Source organism: Anomaloglossus baeobatrachus, chromosome 1 (assembly GCF_048569485.1).
Source record: "Anomaloglossus baeobatrachus isolate aAnoBae1 chromosome 1, aAnoBae1.hap1, whole genome shotgun sequence".
Lineage (NCBI taxonomy): Eukaryota > Metazoa > Chordata > Amphibia > Anura > Aromobatidae > Anomaloglossus > Anomaloglossus baeobatrachus.
In genome coordinates, this window is record NC_134353.1 from 287,883,156 (window position 1) to 287,903,660 (window position 20,505).

General features: G+C 43.3%; 1 protein-coding gene across 2 annotated transcripts in view; it reads left to right on the forward strand.

Annotated features, from left to right (window-relative positions):
- The window catches only part of PPP3CA (protein phosphatase 3 catalytic subunit alpha), a 348,928-nt gene that overhangs the window by 230,497 nt on the left and 97,926 nt on the right, over positions 1-20,505 (forward strand). For both annotated transcript variants that reach the window (XM_075350740.1, XM_075350748.1), the window contains exons 3-4: positions 17,027-17,151; positions 19,470-19,581. In XM_075350740.1, the coding sequence (XP_075206855.1) occupies positions 17,027-17,151; positions 19,470-19,581 (237 nt within the window). The remainder of the gene's footprint in view (positions 1-17,026; positions 17,152-19,469; positions 19,582-20,505) is intronic.

Below are 20,505 nucleotides of genomic sequence, written 5' to 3' on the forward strand. Positions count from 1 at the left end.
TACGCTGCTTACACAGAGTCGGTGCTCGTTGGTCTCCCGCAGTTAAACGCGCCGATGCGTGTTGCACAGCGGGAGACCAACGAGCAAAAAATGAACCAGAACAGTGTGTAACGATCAGCGATTTCACATCAGGGGCCAGGTCACTGCTTAGTGTCACACACAGCGAGATCGCTGATGAGGTCACTAGTACGTCACAAAACCTGTGACTCAGCAGCGATCTCGCTAGCGATCTCGCTATGTGAGAAGTACCCTTTAGTCCTTGTTTTAGTCCCCTTGTCTGAGATCCGTAATCTGTCTGCCACTTACTCAGTTACTTCAAACCAATATGCTCTCCGATATGATCTTTCCCTTTTTGGCACACAACACCCATTATCCAGGTCTGCGAGCTACAGGACCATAGGTCACTTCACTTCCTAATACTTCTATCTCCTTAAGGCCGGGGCGAAACAGGGGACTACTGCGATCCTCGCATGACACTCGGCTCATGCTAGCAGCACAGCGGGAGCCGAGTGTCATGCAAGTGTCACTGCGACTGAGGTCCAATCATGCGATCGGACCACAGCTGTGGAGGGGCGTGCCGGCGCTGTGGAGGGGAGGGAGGGATTTATCTCCCTCTCTCCTCTGTTGCCGGCTATTGCCATTCTTGCTCTGCACTCGCGGTACACCGGTGTACTGTGGGTGCAGTGCGATTTTTCTCTTGCCCCATAGATTTGAATGGGTGCGAGAGAAACAAGGATTGCACTGCACTCGCAGCATGTTGCGACTGTTTTCTCGGTCCGATTAGGGCTGAGAAAATAATCGTTCATGGGTGCTGGCACATAGGTTAATATTGGTCTGAGTGGAATGCGATGTTTTATCGCATCCCACTCGCTCTGATTTTCATTCCGTGTGGCTTAGGCCTAACAAACAGCAAAGAGCTTTCAGGTGCTCACGTAACTCATCCTGGGCTGGTCCCAATGTTACAACTGTAGCTTAATATTAACAACATGCGTAAGGGTATGTGCACACATTGATATTTACAGCAAAAATTTCTGCACCAAAAACGCATCTCTTTGGAGAAAGAATGCTGCATAAAATATTCAAGTTTTTACACATTTTTGCATACATTTTTGATGCATTATTTTTATTTATTCATTTGCATGGGTGAAAAACGCTGCTGAAAAAGCTGAGTTCTACTTAAATTTCTGATGCATGAACATGTCTCTTTAATAGGCCTTTTTGAATGTAAAATGTTGTAGTGTTTTTAGTTACAGAATATATATATAGGGTACCACATTTAAGTGGTCCAGTAAGTATATTTTTTGTGCTATTTTTATCAAACCATGTTGGCAAAAGCATTAGCCAGAATAAGTTTCTGAAACGCCGTAAGAACATTGTCTGTGCCAGAATTACTTGGATTTGTGTCCTGTGAGTGTAGTAGGTATGAACGTGTGTAGTAAACACTATAAAATCAGGAGCTAAATATAAGAATATGAAGAATAGCTGCAGCACAGTTTGCCTTTTGGAGCTTCTGTCGCTCTGTGAAGGCTTGTCTGCCATCTGCTGCTTTGCCGAGCCCAGGACTCTGCTATCACAGTAGCTGAGATGGTAGCGTTACAGTAGAATGAAGCAGTCTGTTCATCATTTGCTCTAGTTTGATTTGCTGCAATTACGTTATGCATTATTTCCAGGTGCTTTGTAAACAAGCGATATACCTTCAGTTTCTTTTGTAATTGTAGACGGTTTTACAAAATTGGAAAGTGAAACCCTTCATTTGTAGACTTCTGGCTGACTACTAAAAGGGATTCTCCTGGGAAAAAAAATAACAGTTATTATGTTAAATACATTTATAAATTCCTTTTAATTATGAAATAATCATTTGTATACAGATGTAGGACATCAAAATGTGTGCTGTTATACTGAGAGAAACTGTCCTACAGTGTTTTGATGACAGCTGCCTTTGAGCATGTGCAGTCCCTGAAGTGTCCCTGCTGTTAGCTTGATGTATAGGTTATCTCAAGGTATCTCCAGGTCACAGCCGATCCACAGAATTCAGAAAGACTGGAAGGATAGCAGTATGAGTGAGCAGCCTCTTCTTATTTTTTCATCCCCGGTATTCTCAACATTAGACCAGATAGACAAGGTGGACAGCAGTGTGAGCCAATGCCTCTTTCTTCAGCACCCCTGGTATCTCCAGTAGTAAGTCAGAAAGACACGGTAGATGACAGTGAGAGCAACCTCCTCTTACATCAGCAACCCTGGTATCCCCAGCATTAGATCAGAAAGATGGTTGGACAGCAGTGTGTGCAGCTTCTACCTACCTGAGCACCCCTAGTATCCCCAGCATTAGATCAGAAAGATGGTTGGACAGCAGTATGTGCAGCTTCTACCTACCTCAGCACCCTTGGTATCCCCAGCATTAGATCAGAAAGATGGTTGGACAGCAGTGTGAGCTGCCTTTACTTACCTCAGCACCCCTGGTATCTCCAGCATTAGATCAGAAAGATGGTTGGACAGCAGTGTGGGCAGCCTCTACTTACCTCAGCACCCCTGGTATCTCCAGCATTCGATCAGAAAGATGGTTGGACAGCAGTGTGTGTAGCTTCTACTTACCTCAACACCCCTGGCATCTCCAGCATTAGATCAGAAAGATGGTTGGACAGCAGTGTGTGTAGCTTCTACTTTCCTCAGCACCCCTGGCATCTCCAGCATTAGATCAGAAAGATGGTTGGACAGCAGTGTGTGTAGCTTCTACTTACCTCAGCACCCCTGGCATCTCCAGCATTAGATCAGAAAGATGGTTGGACAGCAGTGTGTGCAGCTTCTATCTACCTCAGCACCCCTGGAATCCCCAGCATTAGATCAGAAAGATGGTTGGACAGCAGTGTGTGCAGCCTCTACTTACCTCAGCCCCCTGGTATCTCCAGCATTAGATCAGAAAGATGGTTGGACAGCAGTGTGTGCAGCTTCTACTTACCTCAACACCCCTGGCATCTCCAGCATTAGATCAAAAAGATGGTTGGACAGCTGTGTGTGCAGCATCTACTTACCTCAGCACCCCTGGCATCTTCAGTAGTAGGTCAGAAATAAAAGGGTAGTCTAGCTGTATAATCATCTTACCTCTACACCCCTGGTATCTCTGGTATTAGATAAGATAGGGTGGATAGTGTAAGGGGTGCTTCACACATAGCGACAGCGACAACGACGTCACTGTTACGTCACCATTTTCTGTGACGTAACAGCGACCTGGTAAGTCGCTGTTATGATCGCTGCTTAGCTGTCAAACACAGCGACACAGCAGCGATCATAACATCGCTACATGTGCAGAGATCAGGGAGCCGCGCACACTGCTTAGCGCTGGCTCCTTGCTCTCCTAGCTACAGTACACATCGGGTTAATCGGGTTAATTAACCCGATGTGTACTGCAGCTACATGTGCAGAGAGCAGGGAGCCGCGCACACTGCTTAGCGCTCTTTCCTCTCCTAGCTACAGTACACATCGGGTTAATTAACCCGATGTGTACTGCAGCTACATATGCAGAGAGCAGGGAGCCGCGCACACTGCTTAGCGCTGGCTCCTTGCTCTCCTAGCTACAGTACACATCGGGTTAATTAACCCGATGTGTACTGCAGCTACATGTGCAGAGAGCCGGAGCCGGCAGCACAGGCAGCGTGAGAGCTGCGGAGGCTGGTTACTCAGGTAAATATCGGGTAACCACCTTGGTTACCCGATGTTTACCCTGGTTACAGCTTACCGCAGCTGCCAGACGCCGCCTCTTGCTCTCTGCTCGCTTCATTTCGTCGCTCTCTCGCTGTCACACACAGCGATCTGTGTGTCACAGCGGGAGAGCGCCTTTGAAGAAAACGAACCAGGGCTGTGTGTAACGAGCAGCGATTTCGCAGCAGGGGCCAGATCGCTGCTCAGTGTCACACTCAGCGAGATCGCTAATGAGGTCACTGTTGTGTCACCAAAACCGTGCCGTAGCAGCGATTTCGGTAGCGATCTCGCTATGTGTGAAGCACCCCTAAGGCTACTTTCACACATCCGGTTTGAGCAGTGCGGCTCAATCCGGCTGTGAAACCTATGCAACAGATGCGGCGAAAACACCGCATCCTTTTGCATAAGTTTTTACATGCGGCCTGTCCGTTTTTTTCCGGTTGCGGCACACTACTGAGCATGCGCAGTGGAAGAAACCGCATGCGGCGGCCGGATGCGTTTTTTCCGCATCGCGCCGCATCCGGCGTCCATAGGCATGCGTTGAAAAATGTGCCGCAGCGGCCGGATGCGGCGTGATGCATTTTTTTTGCCGGAGCAAAAAACGTTGCAGGCAACGTTCCATCCGGCCGCGGCATCGGCTAAATCTGCCGCATGTGGCAAAAACCGGACCGAACGCAAGCCCATGCGACACAATACGGCACTAATGTAAGTCTATGCAAAAAAAAACCGCAACCGGCGGCAAAAAAAACGGTTGCGGTTTTTCTGCAGAGCGCCGTATTGTGCCGCAGAGCAAAAACCGGATGTTTGAAAGTAGCCTAAGCAGCTCACCTCTGGTTGGATGGTCTTGTATCAGTTTGTCCTAGATTTTTTTACTAAAATATTTTTCTGCATATATGGCATTTTAATATTTGTTGTTCCTTAATATTTAAAGGTCTCTTTTCACTAAAACTAATATTTTATTTTTTTTTAAAAAAAAAAAAAAAAAAGAGTTGGCTGCAGTGTTCTGCTAATCACCATAGCTACTCCTTTGCTAACCCATCAAAGCTTATATTTTCCCTGCAGAGGGCCACGTAAAGCATGGATATGTTGTATGCCAAAATATAACCTGTTTTCGCAACATAGAATGGGTCACTGCTTCTTATGGGATCTGTATAACTTAACAGGGCAAATGGGTAGGGGTTCCTTATGTGAGACAGCGCTTTAAAGGAATATGCGGAGCTCAGCAGAGAATTTCTGTTAAAGTACCTGTGTATAATCAGTTACACTGCAGAGGACGTGACTTAGGGGTACTTTGCAGACTGCGATATCGCAAGCCGATGCTGCGATGTCGAGCGTGATAGTCCCCGCCCCCGTCGCAGCAGCGATATCTTGTGATAGCTGGCGTAGCGAACATTATCGCTACGGCAGCTTCACTTGCACTCACCTGCTCTGCGACGTCGCTCTGGCCAGCGACCCGCCTCCTTCCTAAGGGGGCGGGTCGTGCGGCGTCATAGCGACGTCACACGGCAGACGGCCAATAGCAGCAGAGGGGCGGAGATGAGCGGGACGTAAACATCCCGCCCACCTCCGTCCTTCCGCATTGCAGCCGCGACGCAGGTAGGAGATGTTCCTCGCTCCTGCGGCTTCATACACAGCGATGTGTGCGACCGCAGGAACGAGAAACATCGTACCTGTCGCTGCACCAGCATTATGGAAATGTCGGACCCTACACCGATGATACGATAACAACGCTTTTGCGCTCGTTAATCGTATCAAAAAGGATTTGCACACTGCGATATCGACTGTGATGCCGGATGTGCGTCACATTGACTGAAACACAAGGTCTGTATTGCATCCCCCTAAGCATATAAACTTTTTTTTTTTTCCTTCTTGATACATTAATTTATTTTTATTTTTTTAAGAAAACCATGTCAGTTATGCACATTGCTTAATCTAAATACAAAGTGGACAGTTTAATATAAAAAAAAGGACTTGACATCTTCCCTTTAAATAACCTTGGTTGCTTCTTTTAAGAGGAATCTGAAATAGGACTTAATCAGGATGAAAAGGGACGTCACCATAGGGCAGCACTGCTGTCAGTTTCCATCATCGCTGTTCTCTGATGGTGTCTAGAATCCATTGCGGTGAGAGAAGTGATCACAGCTCTGCAGCTTTTTCATTGCTGTCTCACAGCTTCTTTAACTGAAACGAGCCATCATATAAAGAGAGGATAAAAGCAGACTGAGTGACAATAGCGCCACCCACTGATAAATATGGGGAGGCGCAGCTGTCAATCACCCTGCTTCAATCTCTGGCCCCTGATGACATCTTGTTTCATTAAGAAAGCAATGGTTAGGGTTAAATAGAAGATACCATATTTTTCGGATTATAAGACGCACGTTTCCTCCCAAAAATTTGAACAGTGAAGAAAAAATAATTACATTTTTACCACAAAAGTTTAGTTTTAGCCCCAAACTTTGCATTTTCAAACAGAAAAATTGATAAAAATTGCACCAAAATGTGTCACAAGTTTTGCTGAACGTGGCAATACCCTATATGTGGGTTTACAGTACTGATTAGCCGCACGCAAGACTCAGAAAGGAAAAAGCACCATTTCACTCTTGGAGTACAAATTTTCGTATAATACTTTGCAGACTCTATATACAGAGCCCCTAAGTGCCAGAAGACCAGAATCCCCCTGAAGTGACCCCATTTTAGAAATTACACCCCTCTAGGAAATTATCAATAGGGGTTGTGATGACTTTGACTCCATGGTGTTTTCCAGATACTAACAACAATGGATGTTGCTGAGTGAAAATTGCAAATCTGCCATTGCAGTGCCTGAACATTGTGCCCAGATCGTGCTCCTGGAAAAACACCTCGTAAATAAGCAGGCTTCCTCACCACAGAAATGTCAAACATATGGACATTATATGTGGCTTCGACACACTGTGGTGCTCAGAAAGGATGGGCGCATTTGTTTTTGGGAGTGCAGATTTTGTTGAATTTCATTTTCAGGGGGAGCCATATCGCATTTATCCTGTGCTCTCTGCTGAGCACTTACATTAGGGTTTCCATCTACATCTTCAAAATCATTGGTTCAGTTGAAATCCTTGACGTATCCATTCATTAATGAGGCTGCAATGTTACTCCAGACTCAGTTTAGTAGTGTCCATCTTTTCAAAGGTGCATAAAACTGTTGTTGATCTCACTTTTATGCACGCCTAAAAAGATAAGTAAAAAGATGGGCACCGCTGTATCTCGGGTCACATGGGAGGTCAAGGTGACCCCCTCTGCCTCATTACAGTAAATTTTCGGTTGGGTGTTGTCTGAATTTTTCAGAAATTTACACGTAATCACTGGTGTAAGCGCTCAGTGAAGAGCACAGGATAAATGTGAACTGAGTCTTAGGCGGGCTTTGCACGTTGCGACATCGCAAGCCGATGCTGCGATGTCGCACGCGATAGTCCCCGCCCCCATCGCAGCAGCGATATCTTGTGATTCTTGACATAGCGAATATTATCACTATGCCAGCTTCACATGTACTCACCTGTCCTGCGACGTCGCTCTGTCCGGCGTCCCACCTCCTTCCTAAGGGGGCGGGTCATACAACATCAGAGCGACGTCACACGGCAGGCAGCCAATCAAAGCGGAGGGGCGGAGATGAGCAGGATGTAAACATCCCGCCCACCTTCTTCCTTCCGTATAGCCGCCGGCGGCAGGTAAGGTGATGTTCCTCGCTCCTGTGGCTTCACACACAGCGATGTGTGCTGCCGCAGGAACGAGGAACAACATCGTACCTGTCGCGGCAGCGTAATTTTGAAAAAGTCTGAGCCTACACTGATGATACGATAACTACGCTTTTGCGCTCGTTAATCGTATCATCTAGGATTTACACACTACGATGTCGAAAGTGACGCCGGATGTGCGTCACTTTCTTGACCCCACCGACATCGCACGTGCGATGTTGCAACGTGCAAAGCCGCCCTTACTGCAATCTTTGTGAGGCAGAATAAACAAATGAACAGCAGATGAAATATTGGCTTTATTTACTATTTTCTACATTGTTCATCTTTTGGTATAAGTGGTAGGGCATTCAGTATACTTAGTGATACTACAGTTAAATTGTGGGGGGGGGGTTAGATTTGGCTACTATCTCACTAAAAAAAGCAATTTTTTTACAAAATAAAGGTTTTTTGCATAACCGAATTTTGAAGGCTATAATTTTTTTTTTATTTTTCTGCCTACAGTCATGTGAGGGCTTTTTTTTGTGGGTTGAGTTGGAGTTTTTATTAGTACCATTGTGGACCACATACTATTTTCGATCACTTTCCATTTATGAATTGTTTGGGGTTTTTCTACACCGTTCTCCCTCTCCCAGTCCCTAAATGTAATCGCTAATGATCACAGAATTTATGGGATAAACAGCCAGGGGCGGCACAGAAACCCTCCCTGGCTGTGACAGCCAGAGCTTGGCTATATCTTACACTGAGCTCACGGCGGCAATTGCACGGGCAGAGTTCCATTACGTAATTTTATGTCATAGATCATGAACCCCTATCTGACCATGATGTAAATTTATGTCTAAAATCGTGAATGGGTTAAACATATATACGAAAAAATTATACCGGTGTCATCAGTGTTTTAAATTAGTGTATAGTGTATCAGTTTTTACCAGCATTGAGTGAGGCTACGCCCTTCTGGTGAGATTCTTGTTGAGATGCATATCACTTAAGGCCGCTTTACACGCTGCGACATCGCTCAAGCGATCTCGTTGGGTTCACGGAATTTGTGATGTACATCCGGCAGCTTTAGCGATGTCGTTGGGTGTGACACCTATGAGCGATTTTGAATCATCACAAAAACGTTCAAAATCGCTCATCGGTGACATGCCCCCCTATTCTCGATTATCGCTGCTGCTGCAGCTAGCGATGTAGTTCCTCGTTGCTGTGTGTGACACCGCAGGAACGAGGAACCTCATCTTACCTGCGCCCGCTGGCAATGAGGAAGGAAGAAGGTGGGCGGGATGTTACGTCCCGCTCATATCCGCCCCTCCGCTTCTATTGGGCGGCGGTTCAGTGACGCTGCTATGACGTCGCTGTGACGCTGAACGAACCGCCCCCTTAGAAAGGAGGCGGTTCGCCGGTCACAGCGACGTCACTAGGCAGGTAAGTAGTGTGACGGGTCCACGCGATGTTGTGTACCGCGGGCAGCGATTTGCCCATGTCGCACAACCGATGGGGGCGTGTATCGGTCACGATATCGCAGCGTGTAAAGCGGCCTTTGCTCTTGGTGACATGACCAATGTTTCAGGGTCCTAAACCGACGAATCCTCACGGCGCTCATTGAGTGCGATGTGAGGATCCATAAGTCTGCAGTCACGTAGAGTGACAGAATGACTGCAGACTTATGGATTTAAACTTGACAACGCCTTTAAACACATTTAAGCACATGGATGATGCATTGATTCCAATCGTTTGCTATACTTGTTTATCATGGACCCTTGTACTGGCGCTTATTATTCTTGTGGCCGGGAAAAACCCTACGTCTGTTTTTTTTTCTTTCACATACATGTGAATAGCACCACAGATTATAATAGATACATGTGATCTCCGTGGAAAAAAAACAGATACCACACGTATGTGCCACGTGGACATGTGAATGAGGCCACAGGGAGGCTAAAGACTGCAGCCTAAAAGGGTATTTACACTTTTATATATATACTTTTAAAGGGAAGGTGTCGTGGATTTATATAATCCAAACAATGATCACTTGTAAGATAACATGCAGTTATAATGTTATCTTGCTTTAAATAAAGATGTCTTTAAGTTTTTCTAATGCTGGAAAGCTGGCAATGGGGGCTGCCATTTTACATTCCAAGTTTTAGCACAACAGTGCAAGCTCAATTTACAGCACCTCATGGACATAGGCGATAGTAGTCGGATTCCGACCCCTTTAGTTCTATTATAACTGAAATGGTAACACCTATGTGGGCTGCCCAATTCACAGCCGTGGGTGTGTTCAGCAGCCATTTTTCCATAGCCCACGCTTTCAGCTGGGCTGCATTTTTCCCCTACAGCCAGGATCTGAAAGACCAAGCAGTACCATCATCCTAACAGATCCTAGAACAGTAACGTTACCGACAGCTGGAGCGGCGTTCAGCAGTGGATTACCATCTCCACTGACGCCCCCTCCCCCCAGCCCCGCACTCCCCCCACCGCTGGCGTCCATGCAGCAGAGCTGTGTGTTGTGTTTGTTTGTATGCATGCAGAGCATGTGAGTACCGGCGCCCCTCCCCCCCTCTGCCGCTGCTACTGTCTCCACTGTCACCCACCCGCTCTCCCTCTAATCCTGTCTTATGTGATATTGTCTGCTGAGCCGTGTATCTAATCCTCTCCTGTGTGATACAGCAACTCAGCAGACAGTATCTAATCCTACCCTGTGTGATACTCTTTTCTGAGTTGCTGTATCTAAACATATCCTGTGTGATACTATCTGCTGAGCTGTGTATCTAATCCTCTCCTATGTGATTCTGCCTGCTGAGCTGTGTATCTAATCCTCTCCTATATGATACTGCCTGCTGAGCCGTGTATCTAATCCTCTCCTGTGTTATACTGTCTGCTGAGCTGTGTATCTAATCCTATCCCGTGTGATACTGACTGCTGAGCCGTGTATCTAATCCTATCCCGTGTGATACTGACTGCTGAGCCATGTATCTAATTTTATCCTGTGTGATACTGTCTGCTGAGCTGTGTATCTAATCCTATCCCGTGTGATACTGACTGCAGAGCCGTGTATCTAATCCTCTCCTGTGTGATACTGACTGCTGAGCTGTGTATCTAATCCTGTCTCGTGTGACACTGTCTGCTGAGTTGCTGTATCTAATCCTATCCTGTGTGATACTCCTGCTGTCCTTGGTGACACTTTAGACATTTCTGGTCACCAACAAAATGGCTCCACACTGTGTCCCTACATTTTATTCTCTCTTATCTGTTGGAAACACTCAGGTTGGGAGGGGGAGCTGTGACATCACACACAGGAGAGCAGATTCTGCCCACTTTACTGCAGCTGTAATCCAGGCTATTATTACAGTGGGATTTCTGTAGGATTTCAGCAGCTGCTCCCCCTAGTGTTTAACAGTGGAAAATATCAAACTTTTTTTTTTTTTTTTTTTTATATTTTGCTCAATTAAAAACAAATAATATTTAAACAAAACATTAATACTTTACATTTTTTGAGTTATTGAAATTTTTTTTTTTTTTTGACGACACCTTCCCTTTAAGTCAAGGAGATACTGGTGAATTTTAGTGTCTTCCATGAGCTGTTTGATGTGTAATCTCATGATAACAACCATATAACATTCTCATACTTCGTGAATAGAAGGATATTATTTGTAATGTCAGTTTGAACCTTTGAGACTGCGGAGTGAAGCCCTAGCTGTGCGACACAAGAGGTCATGACAGTTCTCACGAAAGAAGGCAGTTGTGTATTAAACATGAGATGGCTTGTTGAAAGCACAGTAAATGTGCACATTTCTGCTGCTGCTGTTCTGCCTAATATTCCCTGTGGCTTTTTAAGGGCTTTTAAATCACAGAAGGCAGTTTATTGCAGTGCGTTTGGATTTTTGTCTGCATGCACTAATTGTTTTCAGGAGTCACTTGGGGTAGCTGCTATCAAAACACTGAAAGCTCCTTTCACTTACCTGCCTTTGTTGGTGATCTAATCTGGTTAATGCGGCTGAGTAGGAAGATTAGTTAAATAAAGAAGACCATCCAATGTTGGAAATATTCAGTCGTGGTCTCTTATTAGAAAGATCGATATTAAGTAGAAATATATTAAATAGCTAGATATTGGACAGATAAAGACTGTTGGATATAAAATGCATTAATGCATGTTAGATGGAGAGAGATATTCTAGGTAACAATTGTCTATCATATAATAGTGAGCTGAGAGCAGCAATGAATCCCTTGAATGTCTCAAGATCTAAACAATAAAAGAGCTATGTAAATACTATGTCTTGTTACAATGTGCTTTCTCTCCTCAAACTTTCTAATTTCAAAAGTTCATGTTATACATTAATTTTTTTATGTTATTTTTTATTTGAAAATGTGTGTGTGTGTGTGTGTGTGTGTGTGTGTGTGTGTGTGTGTGTGTGTGTGTGTAATATATACACTACAGTTCACAAGTTTGGGGTCACCCAGACAATTTTGTCTTTTCCATGAAAAATCATACTTTTATTTTATCAAATGAGTTGCATAATGAATAGAAAATATAGTCCAGACATTCACTGGGTTAGAAATAATGAATTTACCTGAAATGATAATTTTCTTCTTCAAACTTTGCTTTCGGCACAGAATGCTCCTTTGCAGCAATTCCAGCTTTGCAGACCTTTGGCATTGTAGCTGTTAATTTGATGAGGTAATCTGGAGATATTTCACCCCATGCTTCCAGAAGACCCTCCCACAAGTTGGATTGGCTTGATGGGCACTTTTTGTGTACCATATGGTCAAGCAGCTCCCACAACAGCTCAGTAGGGTTCAGATCTGGTGACTGGGCTGGCCTCTCCATTACATATACAATACCAGCTGCCTGCTTCTTCCCTAAATAGTTCATGCATAATTTAGAGGTGTGCTTTGGGTCATTGTCCTGTTGTAGGAAGAAATTGGCTCAAATGAAGCGCTGTCCACAGGGTATGGCATGGCATTGCAAAATGGAGTGATAGCCTTCCTTATTCAAAATCCCTTTTTTCCTGTGAGGCATCGATTTCTCAAACTAGAGACTCTAATGTACTTGTCTTGTTGCTAAGTTGTGCAGCGGGGCCTCCCACTTTTCTTTCTACTCTGGTTAGAGCCTATTTGTGCTCTTCTCTGAAGGGAGCAGTACACACCGTTGTAGGAAATCTTTAGTTTCTTAGCAATTTCTCTCATGGAATATCCTTCACTTCTAAGAACAAGAATAGACTGTTGAATTTCACATGAAAGTTCTCTTTTTCTGGCCATTTTGAGTGTTTAATAGAACCAACAAATGTAATGCTGCAGATTTTTAACTAGCTCAAAGGAAGGTCAGTTTTACAGCTTCTCTAATCAGCAAAACTGTTTTCAGCTGTGCTAACATACTTGCACAAGGGTTTTCAAAGGATTTCTAAACATCCATTAGCCATCTGACATAGTTAGGAAACACCATTAAAACACTAGAGTTGTGGTTGTTGGAAATGGGCCTGTATACACCTATGTAGATATTGCGTTAAAAACAGACATTTGCAGCTAGAATTGTCATTTACAACATTAACAATGTATAGCGTGTATTTCTGTTTAAATTAATGTTAGCACATTTTTTTCAGTGAAGCTTTTCTTTAAAAAACAAGGAAATATCTAAGTGACCCTAAACTATGTCCATCTACATCTGGTTCTACTGGTTCTTAGGCTATGTGCGCACTAGAGCAAAATACCCGCGGATTTACCCGCGGATTTGCCGCGGAAATTTCTTGAGAAATGTCTGCAATCTTTGTGCAGACATTTCCCATGAAATTCTATGAGAAAAAAAAAAAGCTGTGCGCACTGGTGCGGATTTTTCTCAAGAAAGTTTCGGTGCGGAAATTTCTCGAGAAACTTTCTTGAGAAAATGAACATGTCCATTAAATCCGCAGGTATCCCGCGGATTTCTGCAGTACAGCCTGCAAAAATCCGCAGGGAACCACCCGCGGGAAAATCGCGGCAATTCCGCGGCAAATCCGCGGTAAATCCGCATGCGGTTTTGCCGCGGATTTTTTCCGGAGTTCAGCAAATCTTCACTCCCAGAAGTTTCTCGAGAAGATTTTCTCGAGAAACTTCACATCTCTAGTGCGCACATAGCCTAATGCTGAGCGTCTCTCAGTCAGTGCATGAGGGCGGTTACAGCCGACTCTCTCTATACACTGAGCGGTATCTGAACCAGTGCCGGCGCCGCTCCTGTGACTGAAACGGGAATTCTTCAGAAGGATTCAATTTAATTTCCTCCCTGCAGTGGGGTTTGATATAGCAGGTGTTGTGCAGGTTCCGAATGCTATAAACCTGTTTATTAACCCTGTATCTGCAGGTTAATAGCATTTTTCCTTGTGACTGGTTCCCTTCAATGGAAAGCATGCATTTAAAAGCTATTTAGGTACAACACAACTAAAATGAATAGTCTGAAACAGGTCCCCAGCAGTCTTCCTACTTCCTGATCTCTTAAACTTGACAGTTCTCTCCTTATGAGTTTCTATAAGTATAGTCCTTTTAATGAAGAGGATCGAGGTTGGCAAATTCCACGGGGTCCTATCTCGGGCTAGTCATCCTAGTGGTATTGTTCGCAGCTGGCTCTTAAATGCAAGTTTTCTCTGAAAAGCTGCAGCGTTTCAGAATAAAGCATCCAAGGGTGAAAGATGTAACCAGGGTCTGATCCAAGCTGCCCATGGTACATGCAGCATGAATTTGCTGTAAGGTTCTCAGTAAGCATACTTATAAACTGAAAAATAAGGAGCGCTGATAGTGTAATACCAACAGATCAGTGAGGTAGATCAGGAAAAATACACTCACCTGAAAAGGTTGTGAGATAGTCACAACCACTGATAGAGCATAGGATGAAGGCGTCTGCTGCAGCCCCACAAGGATGTGCATACAAATCAGAGTGAAGAGGGGGTTAATGCCGCGCATCAGCCAAAATTAAGATGTAGCACGTTGATGTTATAAACGTATTCTTTTATTCCATCGGTCTACGCGTTTCGAGGATACACCTCTTCTTCAGGACCAGTGCATCAACATAGTATAGCATAAATGAAGATGTCAGACATATATATAACATATATATATGTCTGACATCTTCATTTATGCTATACTATGTTGATGCACTGGTCCTGAAGAAGAGGTGTATCCTCGAAACGCGTAGACCGATGGAATAAAAGAATACGTTTATAACATCAACGTGCTACATCTTCATTTTGGCTGATGCGCGGCATTAACCCCCTCTTCACTCTGATTTGTATAAGCATACTTATAGCATGTTTTTAACATATGGGAGCACCTTTTCACTCTGTAACTCCAAGGGCGGATATACCATACCTCCCAACCGTCCTGGATAAAGTGGGACTGTCCTGATTTGAGGGCTCTCTCCCACAGTCCCACTGTTCACAGCTCTTGTCACGGCTCCTCCCCTCAGTCCAGTGAATAAATTAACTCAAGAAGAGCAGTGCATAAGTTAAATTCTCTTCTGTTCGGATTTCCCGGGACGGGGCTAGAACTCATTAGCTTGTGAGCTCTTTGTCCATAGGCAGCAGCTCTACCATTGAGGAGTTGGTAATCTTGACTTGTATTTTGCAAGCAGAGAAGCGAGAGGCAAATTATTCAGCTATATAGAGATATAGGTAGATATACACTACATTTCCATGTAGCTCAAGGAATAAGTCAGATTCTTTTGTTCCCATAAAACTACTAAAAAGACATGAGAAAAAAAATGACAAATATAATTTTATTTTTCACCACCCCCTTGGAATTAACTTTCAAACACATAACAGCAGCCATAGCTGTCCTAGCTGTTGAGCCACCAGCTTTGATGATGTTGAAGGAAGGATTTTACATAGATGCACCTGCAATGCAGCTTCTAATTACACAGGACACAGAGCTCCATTGTACAGTGCAGAGCATCTCTGGGGTCTGTAATTTAGGAGAGGAAAAATGTTGTTTCTTCTAATAAAATTACTAGCAATAATTCAAAAAAATGGAATAATGTAATTTTTATTCTGCTTTTTTAAAAAATAATAAACATCACAAATCAGCAAATAACATGGACATATTTGTTGTCCCTGTAATCGTAACGACCCGAACAACGCAGCGATCAGATTATTGATGGGGATCGGTAAATGGCAAAGAAATCTCGGAATTGATTATTTTTCTCTATTGAAACCCATAAGAATTGTAATAAACATTTATCACTGAGGCTGTGTTCATATGTAATGTAAATGCTGCGTTTTTTCTGTAGGTGTCCTCAGCACGCCATGCAATAACAATCTTATCTAATTATTGTGTGTTTGCTGTGTCTTTTAGTCGTTTTCTCTGATATTTGATACATTTCTGGTGCAGATGTGAATCCAGGTTGTTAATGCATTTTAATACTACAGAAAAGCTTTGATTCTGCGCTTAAGAATGATACTGCATTTTTTTTCCGCTTGCATTTGTTTTTTCAGGCTCCACAAAGAAGTCTATAGAGAAAAAACCCACCAAAACCGCACAGTTCAGTGGTGTCTTTAGGACGGAGATTTCATGACGTCTCATCCACTCGACTTGGACATTTAGTCCGTGTTCACATGTAGCGTAAATGCCGGGTTTTACTGCTCCTTTATTTTGCACATGTATTCTGATATGTTTTAATTGTCCAAGCAAAATGGATGTGATTTCATGAACTCTGCCATTTTGGTGCTTTTTTTAATCTGTAGTAGTTTCTTTGAGGAGCTTAAAAAAACGCATGGAGAAAACTGCAGATACTAAGAACAGAATAAAAGCTTTTCACTAGTATAAAAACACTTAAAATCGCAGCTTCAAATCTGCACCAAAAAGCAAGAAATAATGGGGAAAAGGCATAAAAAATGCAGCAAAGATGCAATAATCAGAGAAGATTGTTATATAATTTGGTGTGGACAGCAGCAGAAAGCAAAAAACACAGGATTTATACAACGTGAACACGGCTCTATGGGCACAAATAAGTAACATGTCATATAGGGACGCTTATATAAATACGAGAAAGTTCTGGCTGCTATGCATGAATGAACAGTCTGGGGCGTCTGCTGAATATCCCTCACTGCCAAATGGGTGTGGTTTGGGGTGTGGCCAAAATTTGTGGCTGCGCGTGCCGCATGCTTTGTCCGTCTTTCTGTTCTTCAAAAGTTGGGAGGTATGGATATATCATTGGTGCCACGTGTGCATCCTCACCGATGCCCAAGAGGTGAGGAGGCCGCTTCCAAAGAAGTGGAATTGTGCATGATGATGACCAATTGGACAGCACCAGGCCCATATATTATCCTTGCATAGGGCCCCTCTCCTGTCTCTATCCGCTCCTGCTCAGGCCACCAGAGGGAAATTACTCAACTGTTTCAAAGCCTGTAGAATCTGGATGTATTGGGAAACAATGCTGCAGATGCATCCTCCAAATCCTTATCTACAAGAGATGAATGGTTATAAGAGCAGGGACAGGTCCTCAATAATGTGCTGCACAATCGTGTATATATACAAGAATGTCACTATTCTACATTTATTACCTACTTGGTTTTGGTTCCCATTGACTTGTGTACCTTGTCGAATAATCTATAATAATATAATAATAAGTATATTTATCTTTTCTGCAGTTTGTGGGGATATCCATGGACAGTTCTTTGATCTGATGAAATTGTTTGAAGTCGGGGGATCACCTGCCAACACACGTTACCTCTTCTTGGGAGATTACGTTGACAGAGGATACTTTAGCATTGAAGTAAGTACAATTTCATACTTAATGAATGGATTACAAACGACTAGAAGCTATCTCGTCAGATAAAACTATATTAGGCATGTGCATTAGTGTTTGCCCCTTATTACCGCCCATGTTGTACATCAGAATGCATATCCTGTTCACAGAGGTACTGTAGTGCCACCTGCTGGAAGAAGCAATCCTAAAAGTCACTGTCGACCCCAGGATCTATATATAGAACTTCTATTTGCAGACCTACGTTTTGGGGTTTTGCCCCCCATTAGTGCAAGGTAGGAGAACTGGTTTAATGGGTGAGAGGCCTTTGATAAGGAGTCTAGTAAGCAAAGTTTATCTTTGTGTGCAGTGCCATGTTGGCCTAGGAAGACTCATAGACCATGCAATTCTGCCCTCAGAAATGGAGTTACGGCCACAGCTGTACTCCTACAATTAACAAAGTCTATAAAACATACAATACTACCCAGAAGCAAAAAGTAACAAACATCCTTTTTATGGCCCATTCAGATGGGTTGATCCAGTCACTAAACTATCGCCGATCAGCCATATAAAAGCCAATTTGCAGTCCTTTACTGACCTGTTTTAATAGGTGGCAGAACATTCTACGCTCACAGAATAATTGTTAATACCATCATATTGTGTTTGTAAAATACCAAGTTATTGGCAGCACATCACTGGTTTCCAAGAGCCGATGTGCTGCCGATAACTGTTTTTTATTTCCGCATATTTTCAACTTTTTTTTTTTTTTACTTTCAATTATCTATATAATTATGTATTTTAAAAAAAAATGAGCTGCCATTTTTCACAGACCACTAAACTGAATACTAGACTCATATTTCTTTGTCTGTACAGGTGACTTTTCATTAGTCTTACTATCATCACAGGCAGGATTGCAATGAAAGGAAACATATCTGCGTACATGAGCCATCGTTCACAATAGACAATGGTCACAGCTGAATTATTTGCCATTCCTTTACAATGACCTGTTCTCAGATCAGAGCATATTATTACATAGTTACTTAGGTTGAAAAAAAGACCTAGGTCCATCTAGTTCAACCTTCCTCCACCAGTCCTACATTTTGTCCCTAAGTCACTTATAACCGACAATGTTATGTACTGAGGAAATCATCCAGCCCTTTTTTAAAAGCTGTTATAGTATCTGCCATTACTACCTCTTGTGGTAGGGCATTCCACTCCACAATATTATATTTATTGTTCACTTCTATTGTTTACAAGCTTTTACCTTACCTTAATTACAATATTTTTCAGATTATAAGACGCACCCCAAATTCCGAGCACAGAAAGGTGGAAAAAAAGGGGGGGGGGCATCTTATAATCCGATGGTGTCTTACCGAAGGGGGCGGCAGTGGTGGTTGAGCAGAGTCAGAGGAGTTAGGGGCGGTGGGTGTCCCAGAAACTGTGTTGGCTGTGCTAGTGCTGGGGCTCAGGCTGAGGCGGCTAGGGCAGCTGTGCTGGGGCAGCCGTGCTAAAGCTTGGGCTGCGGTAGTGGCGGCTGCGGGCGGTGAGGACTTCAAAGAAATAGTACCTGGAGTCAGCACAGATTGAGCTCTCGGTTCAATGGCAAGCCGAAATCTCATCAGCGCCATTTTCCTTAAGTCCACTGCTGGGAGATCAATGGGCCGGAGGTGGCATGTGCGCAGATGAGAGCTTGAGCTGAGAGCTCCATCTGTGTATGTACCAACTCCGGGCAGCATTATATTGTCGTCACCGCCCACCACGCAGACCCCACACAGCCTCACCAGCCGCCGCAGACCCTGTACAACCTCACCAGCCACCGCAGACTCCGCACAGTCACCGCACCACCAGCCCAGCCATGGCAGCCCCTGCACAACCTCACCAGCATTCCCCCGGCCTCCTGCGACCCCTCCCCACTACCCCAGTAAGCTACATTCAGATTAAAAGACGCATCCTTCTTTTTTCTCCCAAATTTTTGGGAGGAAAAGTGCATCTTATAATCTGAAAAATACAGTATATCCCTTTTGAAGTGAGAAACATTTAGAGACTGTTGTTAGTATAAAAATTGCAAGGTTTTGGAATTTGTTTTGTATCATTGTAATTAAAAATTAAACAAAAAAAACATGATCAGTTTTTTTTAAAAGAAATGTACATTTTAACCTAAAAACTGATTTAAATTCTAGAAAAAAATGTAAGTAAAGCAAGTGTTACTGACGTATTGCTGTGAATTTCCTGACATTTTGATGGATGCTCCCCGGCCGGATCAAGTGTTAATGTTACAGGGAAGCAGTATAAGGTTTTTGAGTCGGTGCTTTTTTCAGCCTTTCAGTGAATATTTTCTTTTCTTTCAGTGTGTGTTGTACTTGTGGGCCTTGAAAATTCTATATCCAAAAACTCTGTTTTTACTCCGCGGGAATCATGAATGTAGACATCTAACAGAGTATTTTACTTTCAAACAAGAATGTAAGTATGCAACTTTTTAATGAATTTGCTCGTTAGGTATGGTTTTTTGGGAATCTTAGTTGTTACCACTCTAACAGTTCGGGACTTCCGATTTCCGATTTCTAATAATATCTTCGCATACAGCCCAACATATGTCACACCATATATATGCAAAAGGAGAACAATGAGAGAAAATTGCTGAATAAAAAAAATATTTTTATTTGTAGTCAAAGTGCACAGTGCATAAATTATTTTTAGAAATGTAATACAAGGGATGTGTATACAAGAGGACAAGGGGATCAAACAACTGGGCGGTTGTAATAAAAGTGCAATTCAGCTAGAAGGGTAATAAAGTGACCATGTGCATAAATATAGCCCTATATGAATTAATACCTAATTCACATTGCTGAAAATAGTCATAGAAAAAATGTGTATATTGTACCATGAAAACAGTCCAACCATTTAGAGTTATATGGGTAGTTGATACTATACACAAAATGGAAAATAGATCAGTTAACTATCAACATTGAATGGCTAGGAAAATCCAAATGCCAATAGTATATGTAAGAAACTGATCCAGAGGTTCAGCAATGTGAATTCACAAGAAGAGAAATTGCAATAGGGGGATCTCCCAAAGGAAGATCCGTTGTAAAGCGCACAGGAGAAATACATGACTAAAGAGCAGATAACCAGAACAGATTAACAGAACATTACCGTTGTGTGAAGCGGTGGGAGATTCCCTGACGTACGTTTCGCGGCCCGCGGCCGTGAAGCCAGCCGCTTCATCAAAGAGGTAAGGTGGCATTTGGAGGAATATCACAGATTTTTAGTTGCATCCTTTCTGCTGTATGTGACAATTTCTCTACGGAACCTGATGTTAGGTTTCTTGGCCCTCTGATAAGGATGTTGTCAGGTTTTTAATAACTGAAATTTATGTGCAGTGCT